The 20,189-nt window shown below is 46.7% G+C and overlaps 1 protein-coding gene across 1 annotated transcript; it reads left to right on the forward strand.

Moving 5' to 3' along the window:
* Positions 1-11,633: 11,633 nt before the first annotated feature.
* Positions 11,634-13,551, forward strand: LOC147984607 (uncharacterized). The gene is made up of 4 exons (XM_087541177.1): positions 11,634-11,671; positions 11,748-12,195; positions 12,538-12,814; positions 12,908-13,551. Exons 1-4 carry the CDS (start codon positions 11,634-11,636, stop codon positions 13,549-13,551), a joined length of 1,407 nt encoding a protein of 468 aa, XP_087397303.1.
* The last annotated feature ends 6,638 nt before the right edge of the window (positions 13,552-20,189 follow it).

Raw genomic sequence — 20,189 nt, forward strand, 5'->3', positions numbered from 1 at the left:
AAGATTTGAACAAAGATGACAAACTTAGATCCTTACTTTATGCCTAGCTAAGGGCGTAAAACTATAGCGCTTGTTCGGAGGCAACCCAATGAATAAAAATATTTTTTGCTTTTTTGATTTCTGTTCTTGGGTGTTTGCACAATTATGCTACTGTTATGATTGTGTTTTTTGTGTTTTAATTAGTGTTTGTTCCAAGTAAATCCTTTAGGATCTTCTTGGGTGATAGTTGTTTGATCTTGCTGAAAAACAGAGACTTCTGCGCTCATAAAAACAATTCTCATTTTAAACCAGAGCGTGATAAAATACCAATTCTTCTTGCAAAATATTAACATACAAATTTCTCAGGTTTTCCTAATTTTTCATAGTTTTTGGAGTTACAGAAGTGTTTGAAATATTCAGATTGCTACAGACTGTTTTGTTTTTGACATATTCTGTTTTCTTTGCGTTCTGTTCTTATTTTGATGGCTCTATGGTTTTCTTTGATGAGTTTTTGCCATAGGAAAGTTGGAATACAGTAGATATAATGCAAGAACAAAATATGAATTGGTTTTATACAGTACTTATAGTAGTGATTTTCTTTATTATACTAACGGATCTCACGAAGGTTTTGTTGGAGTTTTGTGTGATTGAAGTTTTCAAGTTCTGGGTTATGTTACGATGGATAAAGGAATAAGGAGTAAGAAGAGCCTAATGTTGGGGATGCCCCGGCATCCCAAGCTATTATACAAAATATAGTAAGCAACTAAGCTTGGGGATGCCCCGAGTGGCATCCCCTCTTCTAACGACCATTGGTATTTTACTCGAAGCTATATTTTTATTCGTCACATACTATGTGTTTTGCTTGGAGCATCTTTTATGATTTGAGTCTTGCCTTGTTTTATTTTGTGTTTTAAGTCTTGATTCCTAGCTGGCCACACCTATTTGAGAGAGCCAAAATTATGCCATGACTTGTTAGAATTGCTCTCTATGCTTCACTTAAATTTTTATGAGCTAAGGATTTGCTCTAGTGATTCACATATATCTTTTTGAGTGCGGTGTGCTTTATTATTTTTAAAGAAATGCTCTCTTTCTTCACTTAGATTTATTTGAGAGATAGTAAAATTTTCAGGAAATTCTCTCTTTCTTCACTTAAATTAATTTGAGAGAAAGAAAATTTATGCTCATGATCTTCACTTATAGTTGTTTGAGCTTATCAAAAGCAACATATGAAAATTAGTTCCAAAGTGATAGATATCCAAGAAAGATATAATAAAAACTTAAATGAAGATCATTGGACAAAATAAACTTGATTTTTGAGATATGATAATGTGATATGTGAGTCATCTTGATGAGTAATTATGCTTTAGTAAGAATAGTTGTGTTAAGGTTTGTGATTCCCTATGCTAGCAAAGTCAATAATTATGCAATGAAATTATATCCTACTTCTGGTGCATTATTCGTTGTTAATTATGCTTAATGCTTGCTTATGAGATTATTCATTCTTGGTTGGTCGCTTCTCAATCTTTCGCTAACCTTCATTTTGCACTAAGTATGATCACTACTTGTGCATCCAAAAACCGTTAAACCAGTTTTGCCATATGAGTCCACTATACCTACCTATATGCGGTATTCTTTTGCTGTTCTAAGCAAATTTGTATGTGCCATCTCTAATATTCAAAATAAATTTCTCTTTTGTCTGCTCGTACCGCTAACAAGGTGGTGAGGGGTGGCTAATATTTTCCATGCTAGATGTGTTATTCTCACGATGAGTGTTTATTTACTTGTCATTGCACGAGAGTAAGGCAAAGGTATTAGGGATGCACAGTCCCGAAATGAAAAATGAATTTAATTTATGTTGTCAAATAATAAATCCCTTGGAAAGTGTTGGTTATGGAAGGCACCCTTGGATACGGTTAGCCATGGAAAGTGAAAGTATGGTGGAAAAAGGAATAAACTTTAATTTTTGTTTGGGAACCGTCTATGATATATCTAGCATGGAAAGTGTTGGGAAATCTAAGTCATTTTCGTTGGTGGGAGAAGTATGCCTCTCAAAATGTTTTTATCTCTCAATTTTCGCTTTCAGCTCTGGCACCTCTACAAATACCTACTTCCCTCCGCGAAGGGCCTTTCTTTTACTTTATGCAATTTTTATTTTGAATTTGAGTCTCCATCTTCTCTTATAAAGCACCATGTTGGGGATGTAACTATCGGGTATGACCCGCCCAGGTGGGGCCGGGTCATACCACTGGCGGCTTAAGAAGAGAAGGCCCAGGAAGATGATGAGGATGGCGGTCCATAGAGAAAGCTTTCTGAAAGCCCAAGACCCGGAGTTGATTTGAGGCCCGCGGGTATGAACCGCCATATTGTATGACTTGTATTGTAAGGAAAATTTAGTTGGTTACCAAACCGGACCCGTTGTGTATGAGCCGGCCAGGACTCTGTAAGCCACGGGGCATCCGCCTTTGTATATAAAGGGGTGACCCGGTGGCGGGTTGGGGCAAGAAATAAGAGATCGAGAACTAGGTCAAGCGTATTCGCTCCCTGGTAATCGAAACCCAAGCAATACAACCCCAAAACGGAGTAGGCCTTTTCCTCATCACTGAGGGGCCGAACCAGTATAAACTCTTTGTGTCATTTGTCCCGATTAAACCATCCAAGCTAACCTAGTTGCGATGGCTCCACGACTAAGTCCTTTCGCTAGAGCATCTGTCATGTTAAGTCCATGACAGTTGGCGCCCACTGTGGGGCCAGCGCACGGTGGTTTCGAGTTCTTGAAGGGCCGCTTCGCAGGGATCAAGGGATACGCTGTGGGTCGGATGACCAAGAGTCGTCGTGGCAAGCTCTACATCGACGATGCTGGCTGGGGCCCCGAGGCCGACTCAATTGAGTGCAGGTACCGGGTCCCCTTCGACGGAATCCATGTCTTCATCGGAAAGATCGGCAAGTGCAGACACCTGCACTGACATCATCGAGACGGCTCAGCTTGCACTACCTGCCAAGGTTCGAACCGATGTGAAGCATGCCTTTGTCGGTTTCATCCAATGGGATGGAATTTGAGGAAGGATATGTGTCTGGCGGTGAGACGGCCATCCACTCTGATGGTGAGTCGTCAACCGGTGAGACCAATTCAATGTATCAACTATAGGATGGCCGGCTTGGGGGTTGTTTCGATGGAGACAGTATTCCGGACCCCTATGAGCCGTCGAACAGGGTTGCAATATTCATGGCCGGTACATAGCTGGTGCTTGGTTCGACAACCGCCGCAGCTATGACCTCCAGCTCAACGGCTGCGGTGACGAACGGGGCTAGCGGCTTTGCGCGCCCGCCGGCTCAGGTTCTGACCTAACTGCTGGATGCTTTGGCAACATTGATGGGGACAGAGGTAACCCCGGACACTCAAGAACAACATAAAGTGGATGTTGCTAGGCTACGAGATGAGATATCTCAAGCCAAGGAAGAGATAGCGGTTCAGAACGCTAGGATGGCCACAGAGCGAGCTGCTTTGGACGCTCAGGAGCAACGGATTCATGCAGAGTCTTTCCAGCTTACCTTGGATCAAAACACTTCAAACGCCATCATGAGAAGAAGGCACCAGAGTCGCTTACCTCCGGAGTACGATGTGAGGAACCTTTTTAACACGCATGGGGCAGGGACCAGTGACCCGCCCGTACTGAAACGGACGGTTGAGACGCCTGGGACCGGAGCACCGGTTCAACCGCGTGCTATGGATCCGCCTCGTTTGGATATGGCTCTGCCTCAGCATGTTCCGACACCACCGGGTCATTACTCTAACCCTCTGGATAATATGATTGGTGAGGCGACACGATTGGCAACTCTCCCAGTGGAAGGTGAGTCTCCGGTTGTGATAGAAACGCGAAGGGCCAGAGAAATTCTTCAGACAGCATTGGCTCAACAGGAGGCTTATTTGTATAGCCGTGAACAACTGCACTCAACCCCTCGTCCAAGCCGGAGTTATAGTAGACATATGGACTCACCAACAGTTTCAAGCAGTGAGCAACACCGTAACCAGCCTCGTAGGCATGACCCGGCGTGTGGTGGTGTCAATGCTCAGATTTTGGTGGATCAGGGAAACGCGCATCGGGAGGCTCAGCTGGCGGCTTAGCTGGCGACTCCACAGCAATCTCCGGTTTATCCGTCAGCATCGGTGGAGGCAGGAGTGACCTCTAGAACCTTGGATGTGCCGTGTTTCGTGTCGGCTCTACGCAATGAGCATTTGCCTAAAGATTTCAAGGGCCCTCGTAAGGTGCCTAATTACACAGCGGATCAGCCCCTAGAGGCTTGGATTGAGATCTATGAGATGGCTATGGAGATGTTGGATGTTAGTGATGATGCATGCGCTAAGTATTTCACCATGATGTTGGATGGGCCGGCTCATACTTGGTTGAAAGGGCTGCCCGCTAACTCCATTAGGTCATGGGCGGAGTTGAAAACGTGCTTTATCCAAATTTTTAAAGACACATGCAAGAAGCCTATGTCGATTCTGGATTTAGACTCTTGTGTCCAAGGTGAGGGCGAGTCAACGACCAATTGGGTGCGCCGGATCTCAGCCGTTATACACTCATCGGACAGTATCAATGTCGGTTCAGCAGTTCTGATGTTGGAGAAGAATTGTCGTTTCCTCCCCCTTAAGAAGAAACTGGGGCGGCTTAAACACCACTGCAATGACATGGGGGAGCTCATGGAAGTTCTCGTCAAATACGCCGACTCTGATAGTACCAAAGACCCTGAGTCTGATGAGGAGAAGGCTGGTAAGGGGAAGAAGAGCAGCAATGTGAAAGGGCAGCAGCATAATACGGCAGGTCAAAGTGGCAACAGTAAGCACAAGGCTGATGGCGGGTTAGACTTTGTGGCTAACACAAATACGTAGAACAATAATAAGCACCGTAAGGGCAAGTCACCCCAGCTTGGAGGGCCAAAGTTTAACATTGAGGCGGTGATGAATCTGCCTTGTCCAAAGCATGGTACACAAGAGAAGCCGGCCAATCATCTATGGAAGGATTGCTTCATCATGAGGGAATATAGGAATTCCAATTTTTCCAAAATAATCATGGCCCGGATGGCGGCTTAGGATCCGGCTCTCACGGACCTGGCTTTAGTGGTGGTGGCTCAAACTCTGGTTTCCAGGGCCAAGGCAATCAAGGTGGTTTCAATCAACAATCTAGTCGAGGGAATCAGCAACAGCAGTCTGGTTATCAGAGTAATCCAAAGCAATTGAATAGTGGTCAGTACCATGTGTTTACCACAAGTTTATGTAAACGGGACCAGAAGGTTCATAAGAGGGCAATCAACGTGGTTGAGACGGCAATCCCTCGATACTTGCGATGGTCCGAACATCCTATTTTGTGGAGGCGTGAGGATCACCCGCCCCGGGTTGACAATCTGGGTCACTTGGCTTTGGTGGTTGCGCCTCAGGTTGGAGGTTACAAGTTCACTAAAGTGCTCATGGATGGAGGCAGCAACATCAATATCATTTATTATGATACTTTCCGCTGTATGAATTTAACTGATAAGGATCTTAAGCCGTCCTCTACTATTTTTCATGGAGTGGTTCCCGGTAAGTCGGCGTATCCGGTGGGTAAGGTAGTGTTGGAAGTGGCCTTTGTAGATGATAATGATTTCAGAGCTGAGACGTTGACTTTTGAAGTGGTCAGGATCATAAGCCCTTACCACGCCCTATTTGGATGACGGGCTTATGCTAAATTTATGGCACGGCCTTGTTATGTTTATCTACAGCTCAAGATGCCAGGTCATAAGGGTACCATCACTGTACATGGCAACAGGAAGATAGCTTTGGAGTGTGAAGAGGGCGATGCTGCTTATGCTGAGACTGCCTGTGCAACGGAGGAGTTGAAGTTTTATAAAGATAATGTTGACCTGGAATATATAACACCTTTGAAGAAGCCAACCACAGTGCATGACCCTTTGTTGAAATTTAAGTCGGCAGATGATACTAAGTTGGTTAACTTTGTTCCTAGTGACTCATCCAAGCAGTTCAGTATCAGTGCTAATATGGATCCAAAATAGGAAAGCGCGCTCATCGAGTTCATCTGTGAGAACTAGGACATCTTTGCATGGAAACCTTCTGACATGCCAGGTGTACCAAGGGACCTCATTGAGCACACTCTTAATGTTGATCCAAAGTTTAAACCGGTCAAGCAATTCCTTTGTCATTTTAATGAAGAGAGGCGCAAGGACATTGGTGAAGAAGTGGCCCGGCTCTTGGCGGCGGGGTTTATCATTGAAGTTTTTCATCCTGAGTGGTTGGCTAACCCGGTGCTGGTGCTTAAGAAGAACGGCACTTGGAGGATGTGTGTGGATTACACAGACCTTAACAAAGCCTATCCGGTTGATCCTTTTGCTCTCCCTCATATTGATCATATCATTGATGCTACGACAGGTTCTGAGCGTTTGAGTTTTTTAGATGCTTACTATGGTTATCATCAGATCAAGATGGCAGTTAAGGACCAGGAGAAGATGGCTTTCATCACTCCCTTTGGAGCCGTCTGTTATGTGTCTATGCCCTTTGGGCTCAAGAGTGCCCAGGCGACTTATCAGCGGTGTGTTCAGAATTGCCTCCATGACCAAACTGGACGTAATGTTCATGCTTATGTAGATGATATTGTTGTGAAATCCAGGAAGAAGGAGACCTGATAGATGATTTGAAAGAGACCTTTGACAATCTCCGGGTCTACGAAATGATGTTTAACCCGGCCAAGTGTGTCTTTGGTGTGCCAGCAGGCAAACTCTTGGGTTTTTTGGTTTCTCAAAGAGGCATTGAAGCTAACCCAGAGAAAATCAAGGCTATCACTTCTTTAGCTAAGCCGACGTGTATTAATGATGTCCAGCGCCTAGCAGGTCGTATTCCGGCCTTAAGCCGATTCATAAGCCAGTTGGGTGAGAAGGCTATCTGTGTGTATCAGATGATGAAGAAAACAGATCACTTTGTCTAGAGTGATGTTGTTGATCAGGCATTTGAGGCCTTGAAAAAATAGTTAGCTGAGCCGCCAATCCTTGTTTCTCCCATTGATAAGGATCCCTTGTTGTTATAAGTGGTTGCTAATAGTCGCCTTCAGTGTGGCAATTGTTGTGGAAAGAAAGGAATCAAGCAAGGAATATCCGGTTAAGCGGTCGGTTTATTATATCAGTGAGGTACTCATTGAATCCAAGCAGAGATATCCACATTGGCAAAAGCTGGTTTATGGGGTGTTCATGGCTAGTCATAAATTCAAGCAGTATTTCTTTGGTCATCCCATCACTATGGTCAGTTCTGCTCCCTTCGGGGACATTATTCAAAATAGAGAAGCCATAGGTTGGGTAGCCAAATGGGCCATTGAGCTTGGGCCCCATGGTTTGAAGTATATGCCTCGGAAAGCTATCAAGTCTCAAGCACTTGTGGATTTTATTAATGACTGGACTGAGCTGCAGATGCCTGAGGAGAAGCCAAATAGCACATATTGGACTATTCACTATGATGGATCCATGCAGTTGGAAGGCTCGGGGGCTGGAGTTATCTTGACCTCCCCACGAGCTGATAAATGTTGTTATGTTTTGAGGTTGATGTTCCCTTGTAGTAACAATGCAGCTGAGTATGAGGCCTTGCTCCATGGTCTTCGGATGGCTCAAGAAATGAATCTAAGCCGGATGAGGTGTTTTGGCGACTCAGATTTGGTGGCTCAGTAAGTTTCAAGCACTTGGGATTCTAAAGATCCACTCATGGCGGCTTACCGCTGAGAGGTTGATGCTATTGCTGGTCATTTTAAAGGTTATCAAGTGGAACATGTCAATCGCAGCAAAAATGAGGCGGCTAATGCTTTAAGCCGGTTAGGGTCTCAGCATAAGCCGGTACCACCTAATGTTTTCATTGATATTCTGCATCAGAGGAAGATCTTGTTGTTCCTAACCCAGAGGCGCAGTTGGTGGCGGCCCTTCATGCTATTCCTGATTGGACAGTTCCATATTTGGCTTATATGACCTGGGGCGAGTTACCTGAAGATGAAACTTTGGCCAGGCAGATAACCCGGCGTTCTAAGTCAATGACTATTGTCAATGGAGAGTTGCACCGATGTAGTGTCACAAGGGTGTTTCAACGTTGTGTTTCTCCTGAGGAGGGCCATGAGATTCTACGAGAGATTCATGAAGGAGATTGTGGTCATCATGCCGGCTCTAAGTCTCTCGTGGCCAAGGCTTTTCATCATGGGTTTTATTGGCTGACGGCTCATGCTGATGCAGAGGATTTGGTCAGTAAATGTCATGGTTGTCAAAAAATTTCAAGACGAGCTCATGTGCCGGCTCAAGAATTGAGGATGATTCCAATTACTTAGCCGTTTGCAGTTTTGGGGCTGGCGTTGTGAAGAAGAATACGAAGACGAGAAGGCAAAGGGGGGAAATGAAAAGGAGCCCTGTGATATGTCTCCAACGTATCTATAATTTATGAAGATTCATGCCATATGTACAACAATTTTATATGGTTCTTGTCGTGGAATTGTCACGGCAGATGTCCTCTTGCAAGGACTTAATCGTGGAGCCATCGCAACTAGGAAGCTTAAAGGGGTTAATCGGGACAAAGGACACGCGAGGTTTATACTAGTTCAGCCCCTTATGGTGAAGGAAGGCCTACATCTAGTTGGGTTGGAATTGCTTGAGGTTTCGATGACCAGGGAGCGAGATATGCTATGCCCGGTTCTCGATCGGTTGTTTCTTACCCCAAGCCGCCAGCGGGTCGTCCCTTTATATACACGGGTCAACGCCCTATGGCTTACAGAGTCCCGGTCGGCTCATAAACAGTGTCCGGCTCGGTGACTAGTTATTTCTACCTTACAATACAAATTACGCCTTCATGGCGGTTTATCACCATGGGCCATAAATCGCCTGTGGGCCTTTAGACCTTTTATCGAACCGCCATCTTCACGTCTTGGTCTTAGGCTTCAGATGGGCTTCTCTTTGCGTAACCCGGCCCCTCCTGGGAGGCTTACGTAAATAGTTATATCCCCAACATTAGGCCCCAGATTGATTTGAACCGGTTCATGTCAATCTTTAAAAACCTTATGAACTGGCCCTTAGTCTTCTGTTTTGTGCGGAAATTTTAACCCGCCGTGACGTCATCATCTGGATCCGGGTTAAATCTCCATGACGTCATCTTCAATAAAACTCATATTTTATTCCGTCATATCCTCCAAAAGATCTTTGCCTTTACTGACCATCCCGAGAATCGAGGCGTCGGGGCCACTGGATAATGATGCTTTGGTCTCCTCATTTCTCGCGCCGTCTTGGTCGGCCCCTCCTTATAAATAGATGCGACCTAGGCCTTCTCCATTTCCTTCAATCGTCTTCCTCCTCGCACTTCCTTCTTTGCTGCTCAAGCTCCGCCGCCGCCGCCGCCGTCGACCCCCTCGTCTTCACCGACTCAGGCCGCTGCATCACCCTGATCTTGACCAGAAAACGACGGCGACCCTACGTAGTTCTTCCGCATCTGTGAGTTCCTCTTTTCCCCCTTCTCAGATCTGCATTGAAACCGTCTTGAGTTCGTCGTCGTTCATCGCCGCCCGACGCAAACCTCCATTAGCTCTCACCTCCAATGCCTTGTTTAGATTATAAAAACAACTTAGAACTGTTGCGGAAAATGTTTATGCTTATCCTGTATGAGAACAGATCTCATTTCCCTTGTTTTTGGAAGCCTTCCACGAGTATATGAACTTTTCTGTACTGTTTTAGATCTAGAAATATTTTCCTTTCCAGAGCATCGTTTGATCTAAAATAATGATTGCACCTTGTGAAACCTGTTTGTTCCACACTTAGCCAAAAAACTGCGTCTGTTGACTCTGTTTCAGCCATACTAGTCCGCGTAGCCGGTTTAAGATAATATCGGCTGTCAGCACCGCTTGCCTCTGGCGACTTAAGAAAACCTTAATCATCTTTAATACTTGCAGCTGTTAAACATTATCACATAGTTACCTGCATATCATTAGGCCCCTTCTTAAGCCACCATTTTAAATAACCCAATAATGTTTATTCTCCGGGTTATAATAAACCGGAAAAATTTCCTTTATCTTGTTGTAGGCTTCAATTTACCCAATGGTACCCAAAGCTGATAAACCTCCGGTTACCTGCAACTGGGTCCCATCCATTGTTTCAGAGAACAAACTATCCGAGTTTGTAAAGTCTGGCCATCTGCCCAAGAAGGATGTCATATCTTATCGTGCCCCTGAACCGTCTGAAGAGAAACCTCAACCCAAGGAAGGGGAGGTGATCATTTTTACCGATCACATGAGCCAGGGATTTGCTCCTCCCAGTTCAAAATTCTTTAGAGACGTTCTGCATTTCTTTGACTTAAGACCTCAAGACATCGGGCCCAATTCTGTGTCAAATATCTGCAACTTCCAAGTTTTCTTTGAGGTCTACCTTGGAGAAGAACCCAGCCTACTTTTGTTCAGGGAATTGTTCTATTTGAACCGGCAGAATGAGCGCGCCAACGGACCCAGTCTAGAACTTGGTGGCATCTCGATTCAGCGACGGAGAGACTGCCTTTTCCCTTATGCTGAACTGCCGAGTCATCCAAAGGATTGGAACCAAACGTGGTTCTACTGCCAGGATACTTCTCCGACTCGTGAAAACCTGCTGCCCGGCTTCCGCGCCTTGCGCCTTGAATCCAACCACCCGCTGCCGGACAAGTTGACTGCTGTTGAGCGTCTGTCACTCACCCCCACTATTAAGAAAATCAAAGCTCTTTTAGGGAATGGTTTAGATGGCATCGACCTGGTCCGAGTCTGGGTTGCTTGGCGAGTGATTCCGTTAAGCCGCCGCCCCGGCTTAATGTGTACTTACTCAGGCGAAAAGGATGACCCACTGCGTCATAGTCCTGACGACTTACCAGATGATGTGGTGGAAGCTACAACCCAGTCTTTGCTGAAAGAGGGCACGGTGACTAGTAATGCCTTTGGCTTACTTCCTTTCTGCAAGAAGAACCCGGCCCCTCCAGTGAGTTATTATCCTCCACAATTATCTTTATTATGTTATACCTTACCTTTGCTCATAACCCTTTATCCTTATTCACAGGCAAATAGCGACTTCTGGAAGGTCAAGTATGACCATGAGGCTGCCAAACAAGCCAGAGCAGCGAAAAGAGCCGAAAGAAGAACCGCTAAGCCTGGAACTTCAAGAAAGAGGAAACCCAGCGCCTCAGATATGATGAAACTGGATGATACTGAGGATGATGAAGAAGAGGTAACTCCTAATTCCTCTGACTCTTTTATCATCTTGCTATTGACATTAATTCCTTTCAGGAGGATACAGGCAATAGCCAAGCTATTGAAGAGGTAACTATAATCTCCTCCGACTCAGAGCCTTTACCGAGGTTGAAAATCCAAAAAGTGACCCGGAAAGTAAGATTTTCACATCCTTTAGCTTACCAAGACCCTCAATTTCTTTTGAAGCGACAGATTTATGAGAGCCGGAGGCAGACCCGGACCAGCAAAGACGCGGAACTCTCCTCCGGCTTACCTGATGTGACCAAGAAACGCCAGGCTGAGGTTATCTCCGATTTACACCTTGTTTTTCGTTTGGCGGGTTTCATTCGTCAGCCTCTCAATTCTTCTGACTCCAACTATCAGGATATTTCACCTTCCTCCGGTGAGTCTATGCAGTCTAACATGCCAGCCTTCAAAACTGCTCCCGGGTAATATGAACCTGTTGTACCTTATGCCTTATTTTACTCATATTTTTTGTATTTAACCTGTCTACCTTTTCCACAGTGTGCAAGTAAAGCCCAGCAAAAGGGCAAAAAAGAATAAGCCGCCCCAAGAGCCAGTTGTGACTGAACCAGAGCTGGGCACAGCTGCTCCTGACGCCTCTGCTCACGAGCCGCCACCTCAACCATCTCATGATGTTCCTATATCTTCCTCTGCCCCGCCTACTGAGCAAGCCCTCAACGATTCTGTTAACCCGGAGGCTCCTAGCCCCGCCAAGGCAAATCATCCAGAAGTTGAGATTCTCAAAACTCAGTTTGTTGAGCCGGCACAGCCATATGTACTTGCCAAGTGTTCTAAAGAGGAATTGGTAGAACGCCGAAAGGCCAAGCTGGACGTCACTGACTATACTCATTTGAGTATTGGAGAGATCGTCTCTGGCTATATCAATCAAGTACATAGCAGCCGTGACCTGGAAATTGATATGGTGAAGCAGATACAGCAAAAATCTGAGGTATGACTCATGCTAGCTTTCTTTAACCATACTTACTGTACCAGCCCCCAAGTCTATTGCTTATAAGTAAATATGCTGTAGACTTTAGAAAATTGCCTAGCACTGCTTATCCGGCTTAGGAAAAAGACATTTAACCCGGTAGCACTTGCGATACACATTAGCCCCCAAGTGCCAAACATCTTTGCTTGCAAAGTGTTTGGGACTTAATTTCCATGAGCCGGAGTAATAATTGAAAATTCTTCAGGATACATTAGCCCCCAAGTGTCAAGTACCTTTGCTTGCAAAGTGCTTGGGACTTCATATTATTTACCATAATCTTGACTACTATCCGGTGCAATGCAGGCCATGATAAGTCAATTTGAATCGGAGATTGTTGACCTGAAGAATCGCGTGGCAGCCCAGGAGATTGAAACTCAAAAGGCTAACTCCAAATTTGAATTCAGCGTCTCTGAACAAGAGAAGCTGAAGCAAAATTTTGAATCGGAGAAGAAAATTTGGGCTGATGAAAAGGCCGCACTAGTGACCCGGGCCAAGACAGCAGAGGTATCGCTTGCGGAAGCAACGGCCGAACTATCCGACTTAAAGCGCCAGATATCTCGAATGGTCTCAGCAATCTTTGGTGAGTGACTTACTCAAACCTTAAACACTGCAAAACTCCTTGAGTGACCATTTCAGTTGTCTCCTCTGACTCACCTTATGCTTAATAACGCAGGCCCCAGGAGCACAAATCTCAAGCAGAACATGGTGATCAAGCTGAAGGCGGTTTATACTCTGGTGGAACAGCTCTACACCGGGTCACAACGTGCTCTGGCCGTTGTGGCTTTATCAAATGATGTTCCCTATCTCCTGCAAGATGTGCTGAAGCGGCTTGCTGTGCTACCTCAGCGAATCCAAGAGTTAAGACGAGCATCTGCAAGAGCCGGAGCTATAGCCGCATTGAGCCAGGCCAAGGCGTGGCTTCCAGAACTAGACCCTGCTGACATTGCTCTTGGGTATCCAAGTTTGAAGGAAGATGGCATCGCGTTTAATGATAAGGATTTCACCGCCTGTGTGAAGGATATTCGTCCAGTGGCTACCCTTATTGGGAACGACACTGACCTCACCAAGTGTCAGCCGGGTTATGACAAGGAGAATCGGAGAATCCCCACGCCGCATTATGACGATGTCAGCTTGATCCCCCCAACCCGTAAGCACACCTTTGCTCCTGAAGTCGACCCAACCGGTTTAATAAATGACGAAGCTAAGTTTGAGGCCTTGAGTGGCATTGACTGGGCCTCATCATCCTTCCAGGACAAAGCAGCCGGCGGAGAGACGGAGAAGGATAACCCGGAGGCTTCAAATCAACCCCAAGAGTAGATTGTCAGGCGCTACCTGCTTATGTCTTTGTAGAAAAACAATGTCGCATCATTCAGACTCGGGGAGTCTTGTAACAGAGTAAAAAATACCTTGAGTTTTGCTATGCCTTTGCGCACGCTTATGGCCCTTAATACTTGCATAAGCCGCCGTCACTATGCACTTTGTAGTTTATATAAATCTGTTATGTCCTTTGCAGAAATACCTTGCATCGCCCTGTGATGCTTACGGCTGCTTTTCCGGCTTATATAAACCAACCCCCGAGGGTAAGTTTAACTCCTGAAAATTGGCACATACAGGTTCACCTGGTACTTAACAACCTGATGTAACCAATATTAATCCTGGAGGATTGTAATGTATTCCATTGTATTTTCAAGAGGGTCACAAGATATCCAATATTGACACTTGTAAAATATGATGAACAAAATTCAAGGGTTTCTGATTCGAAAACGATCAGTGAACCGTTCCAAAGGGGTTGAGCTAAGATTCGGATACGATCTGTTAGCCCCAGTGGCTGTGGCGATGCCGATCAAATGGGTATCGACAGCTATGTTCTCTTTGGTTCGAATACGACCTATGTTTGAACAGGAAGCCCCCAAGTGACCATAAGAGTTGTTTAATGACGCTGATTCGAATACGATCCACGTCAGACCCAAAAGGGGTTAAGCTATGATTCAAATATGATCAAGAAGCCCCCAAGTGGGTTTGGCAGTATGCCGATCAAGTGGGTATTGACAGCTATGTTCTCTTTGGTTCGAATACGACCTATGTTTGAACAGGAAGCCCCCAAGTGATCACGGCTAGATTCAGATATGATCATAAACCGGACCGAAGGAATGCCGGATTCAGATATGATCCGCTTCTCCTTGGTTATCTCCACCACCTGACAAAGAAAACACATAAACCTTTTTTGGGAGTGGAAAAAAGGACAGAGGTCCTGCTTTATTGCTTTATGTAATATCCATAGTATAAGTATATACACATTAGAGCCGATGGCTCAAGTATAATAAGGCCGAAGATGAGCGATATTCCACGGCTGACGGGTCTCCTCCTCTGACTTACGTGAGTCTTTGTGTTCCCGAACGTCGATAAGGTAGTATGATCCGTTGTTCAGACTCTTGCTGACCACAAAGGGTCCTTCCCAAGGAGGGGATAGCTTGTGCATGTCAGATTGATCCTGGATGAGTCGGAGTACTAAGTCGCCTTCCTGAAAGGTTCTGGATTTAACTCGACGGCTGTGGTAGCGGCGCAGGTCTTGCTGGTAAATCGCTGAGCGGGCTATTGCCAAGTCTCGATCTTCATCCAACAGGTCAAGTGCATTCTGCCGAGCTTTTTCATTGTCTTCCTCAACATAAGCCGCCACACAGGGTGAGTCGTGACGGATGTCACTTGGCAGGACTGCCTCTGCTCCATACACCATAAAGAAAGGCGTGTAACCCGTAGATCTGTTAGGTGTAGTATTGATGCTCCAGAGTACAGAAGGTAACTCCTCCACCCAACAACCCGGTGTCCGCTGCAAGGGGACCAAGAGCCGGGGCTTGATACCCTTCAAGATTTCTTGATTAGCTCGTTCTGCTTGACCATTTGATTGAGGGTGAGCCACAGCTGAAATGTCAAGCCAGATATGCTCTCGTTGACAGAACTCTTCCATAGCTCCTTTGGAAAGGTTAGTGCCATTATCAGTTATGATGCTGTGTGGAAAACCAAAGCGAAAAATCACCTTTTTCATAAACCGGACCGCCGTGGCTGCATCACACTTATTGACTGGCTCCGCCTCCACCCACTTTGTGAACTTGTCAACCGCCACCAAGAGGTGAGTCTTTTTATCCTTAGACCTTTTGAAAGGCCCGACCATATCAAGCCCCCAGACTGCAAATGGCCAGGTAATTGGAATCATCCTCAATTCTTGAGCCGGCACATGGGCTCGTCGTGAGAATTTCTGACATCCGTCACATTTACTGACCAGGTCTTCCGCATCAGCATGAGCCGTCAACCAATAAAACCCATGACAGAAAGCTTTGGCCACAAGAGATTTTGAGCCGGCGTGATGACCACAATCGCCTTCATGAATCTCACGAAGGATCTCCTGACCCTCTATAGGTGACACGCAATGTTGAATCGCTCCAGTGACGCTGTAATGATGTAACTCGCCATTGACAATTGTCATGGACTTGGGCCGCCGGACGATTTGTCTTGCCAAGGTCTCATCTTCAGGCAAGTCTCCCTGGGTCATGTAAGCCAAATAAGGCACTGTCCAATCCGGGATAACGTGGAGAGCCGCCACCAGCTGTGCCTCCGGGTCTGGTATTGCCAGATATTCCTCTGTAGGTAACTTAACAGAAGGATTATGCAAAATATCAAGAAAGGTGTTAGGCGGCACCGGCTTACGCTGAGACCCCAGCCGGCTTAAGGCATCAGCCGCCTCATTCTTCCTTCGATCAATGTGTTCCACTACGTAACCCTTGAAATGTCCAGCCACAGCATCGACTTCACGACGATAAGCCGCCATGAGGGGATCTTTAGAGTCCCACTTGCCTGACACATGTTGAGCCACAAGGTTTGAGTCTCCTAAGCATCTTACCCGGCTCAAGTTCATCTCTTTGGCCATCCGGAGACCATGGAGCAGGGCCTCATACTCAGCTGCATTGTTAGTGCAAGGAAACATAAGCCGGAGCACATAACAAAATTTTTCACCTCGAGGGGAAGTTAATACAACTCCAGCCCCCGAGCCTTCCAACTGTCTGGACCCATCAAAGTGAATAATCCAATAAGTGTTATCGGGCTTCTCCTCAGGTGTCTGTAGCTCTGTCCAGTCGTTGATGAAATCCACCAAAGCTTGAGACTTAATGGCAGTGCGCGGTACGTACTTCAGACCATGAGGCCCGAGCTCGATGGCCCATTTGGCGACTCGTCCTGTAGCCTCTCTGTTCTGAATAATGTCTCCCAAGGGGGCAGAACTTACCACAGTGATAGGGTGACCTTGGAACTATTGCTTCAGCTTTCGGCTTGCCATGAACACCCCGTAAACAAGTTTCTGCCAATGAGGATATCTTTGTTTTGACTCGATGTGTACCTCGCTAACATAATAAACCGGCCGTTGAACCGGATGTTCCTTACCAGCCTCCTTGCGCTCTACCACAATTGCCACACTGACGGCTCGTGAATTAGCAGCCACATATAACAGCAAAGGCTCTTTGTCAATGGGAGCCGCAAGAACTGGCGGCTCAGATAACTGCCTCTTCAAATCCTCAAAAGCAGCATTAGCAGCATCACTCCAGACAAAGGTGTCTGCCTTCTTCATTAATTGGTACAGCGGTAGGGCCTTCTCACCTAACCGGCTTATGAACCGGCTTAAAGCGGCAACACGACCCGCCAATCGCTGAACATCATTAATACATGCCGGTTTAGCCAAAGAAGTGATTGCCTTAATCTTCTCCGGATTAGCCTCGATGCCCCTGTTTGAGACCAAGAATCCCAAAAGCTTGCCTGCAGGCACACCAAATACACACTTCTCCGGGTTAAGCATCATTTTGTAAACCCGGAGATTGTCAAAGGTTTCTCCGAGATTAGATATCAAGGTTTCCGCCTCTCTGGATTTCACTACTATGTCATCCACATTAGCATGAACATTGCGCCCAATCTGATTGTGGAGACAATTCTGTACACACCGTTGATAAGTTGCCTGGGCACTCTTGAGCCCAAAAGGCATAGACACATAGCAAAAGGCTCCAAACGGGGTGATGAAAGCCGTCTTCTCCTGGTCCTTAACTGCCTTCTTGATCTGATGATAACTAGAATAAGCATCCAAAAGGCTCAAATGCGCAGAACCTGCCGTAGCATCAATGATTTGATCAATACGGGGGAGAGCAAAAGGATCAGCCGGACAAGCCTTATTTAAGTCCGTGTAATCCACACACATCCGCCAGGTGCCGTTTTTCTTGAGTACGAGCACCGGGTTAGCCAACCATCCGGGTGAAAAACTTCGACAATAAACCCAGCCGCCAAGAGCCGGGCGACCTCTTCTCCTATAGCTTTTCGTCGCTCTTCATTGAATCACCGCAGAAACTGCCTGACCGGCTTATACTTCGGATCAATATTAAGAGTGTGCTCAGCGAGTCCTCTCGGTACACCCGGCATGTCAGAAGGTTTCCATGCAAAGATGTCCCGGTTCTCATAGATGAACTCGATGAGCACGCTTTCCTATTTAGGATCCAAGTTGGCACTGATGCTGAATTGCTTAGATGAATCGCCCGGAGTAAAATCAACAAGCTCAGTCTCTGCAGCCGATTTAAACTTCATGGCCGGGTCATGCTCCGTAGTCGGCTTCTTGAGAGAAGTCATATCTGCCGGGTCAACGTTATCTTGATAAAATTTGAGCTCCTCTGCTGCATAGACAGACTCGGCGTAAGCCGCATCGCCTTCTTCACACTCCAGGGCCACCTTTCGGCTTCCATGCACAGTGATGGTACCCTTGTAACCCGGCATCTTGAGCTGTAGATAAACATAACACGGCCGTGCCATGAACTTGGCATAGGCCGGCCGCCCGAACAAAGCGTGATATGGACTCTTGATTTTGACCACTTCAAAAGTTAACTTTTCCACCCTAGAATCATGCTCGTCTCCGAAGGCCACCTCTAGCTCAATCTTACCCACAGAATACGCCGACTTATCGGGCACCACTCCATGGAAGACGGTGTTGGGAGTCTTTAAATTGTTGTCGGTTAAGCCCATGCGCCGAAAGGTCTCGTAATAGAGGATGTTGATGCTGCTACCTCCATCCATGAGCACCTTAGTAAATTTATAACCACCAACCTGTGGTGCCACCACTAGGGCCAGTTGACCCGGATTATCAACCCGGGGAGGGTGATCCTCCCTGCTCCAGACAATAGGCTGTTCCGACCACCTCAAGTAACGAGGGACTGCCGGTTCAACAGAATTCACAGCCCTCTTATGAACTTTCTGATCACGTTTACACAAACTTGTGGTGAACACGTGATACTGCCCACTGTTTAACTATTTTGGATGGCTCTGATAACCCGACTGCTGCTGCTGCTGACCTCCTTGACCAGACTGCTATTGATTATAACCACCCTGGTTTCCCTGAAAACCGGATCCTGAACCACCGCCCGGGCCATGAAAGCCGCCGGCTCCTGAGCCACTGCCTGGGCCCTGATTGCCATCAAACGTATTAGAATTCTTGAAAGCTTTCATGATTGCGCAATCCTTCCATAAATGAGTCGCTGGTCGTTCCCGGGTGCCGTGTTTCGGGCAGGGCTCATTGAGTAGTTGCTCAAGAGACGGACCTGACCCACCAAACCGGGGTGGCTTCCCTTTGCGCTTCTGATTGTTACCCTGTGCATTGGCCACAAATTCCGGGTTACCGTCCGCCTTACGCTTATTACCTCCTTGACTCGTCGGCTTATACTGCTGACCCTTTCCATTACCGTTCTTCTTTCCCTTCCCTGTCTTTTCCTCATCAGACGCGGGATCCTTGGTACTATCAGAATCGGCATACTTGACTAAAGCCGCCATCAGCGTCCCCATATCGTTGCAATCATGCTTAAGGCACCCCAGCTTCTGTCTCAGAGGCTCAAAGCGGCAATTCTTCTCCAGCATGAGAACTGCTGAGCCGGCATCCATCTTGTCAAACGAATGTATTATATCCTTGACCAGGCGCACCCAATGAGTCGTAGATTCACCTTCTTCCTGCTTACAATTTGTTAGATCCACAATTGAGATAGACTGCTTGCAAGTATCCTTGAAGTTCTAGATGAAACGGGCCTTTAGCTCCGCCCATGAACTAATGGAGTTGGGTGGCAAACCCTTTAACCAAGAACGGGCCGTTCCATCCAACATCATAGTGAAATATTTAGCCATTGCTTCATCACTAACCTCCAGCAGCTCCATAGCCATCTCGTAACTTTCAATCCACGCCCCAGGCTATAAATCGGCTGTATAATTCGGCACCTTCCAAGGTCCCTTGAAATCCTTGGGCAGACGTACATTACGTAGAGCCGGTACCAGACAAGGAACTCCTCCGGTTCTAGTAGCAACTCCCGCTTCAACGGAAGTCGTCGGGTAAGCCGGTGAGTTCTGTTGGGCTGCTAGCTGAGTCGCTAGCTGAGCCGCTCGCTCGTCCTCCTGACGTATCCGATCCTGAACCGGGTTATACCCGCCGGGCTGGTTCCGGCGCTGAGCGTTACTTGACAAGGCCTCTGACTCCATGTGTCTACTGTAACTCGGGCTCTGGTTTTGACGAGGCGGAGCTAACCAGGGCGGAGGAGTCGAGTGAATCCTATCCCGGCTGTAGGAGTAGGTTTCTTGCTGAGCCAGGGCTGTTTGGACAAGTTCTCTGATCTTCCGGGTTTCCACCGCTGTCGGATCATCCCCATCTACTGGGAGAGCCGCCAAACGTGCTGATGCTGCGATTAAGTTCTCCATGGGGTTGGAGAAGTGACCCTGTGGTATTGGTACGTAATTGGGCGGTGCCATATTGCCGTGAGGAGGTGCCATCCCCTGAGGCTGGACTGGACCTCCCGCTCCGGATGTAATAAGCTGATTCGCTCCTGGCGGGTTACTTGGGCCGGCCCCGGGTGTAGCAAAGAGATTCCGAGGATCATAATTCTGAGGTAAACGGGACT

The sequence above is a fragment of the Triticum urartu genome, chromosome 2A, assembly GCF_056163025.1.
Source record: "Triticum urartu cultivar PI428250 chromosome 2A, HENAU_Tu73, whole genome shotgun sequence".
NCBI lineage: Eukaryota > Viridiplantae > Streptophyta > Magnoliopsida > Poales > Poaceae > Triticum > Triticum urartu.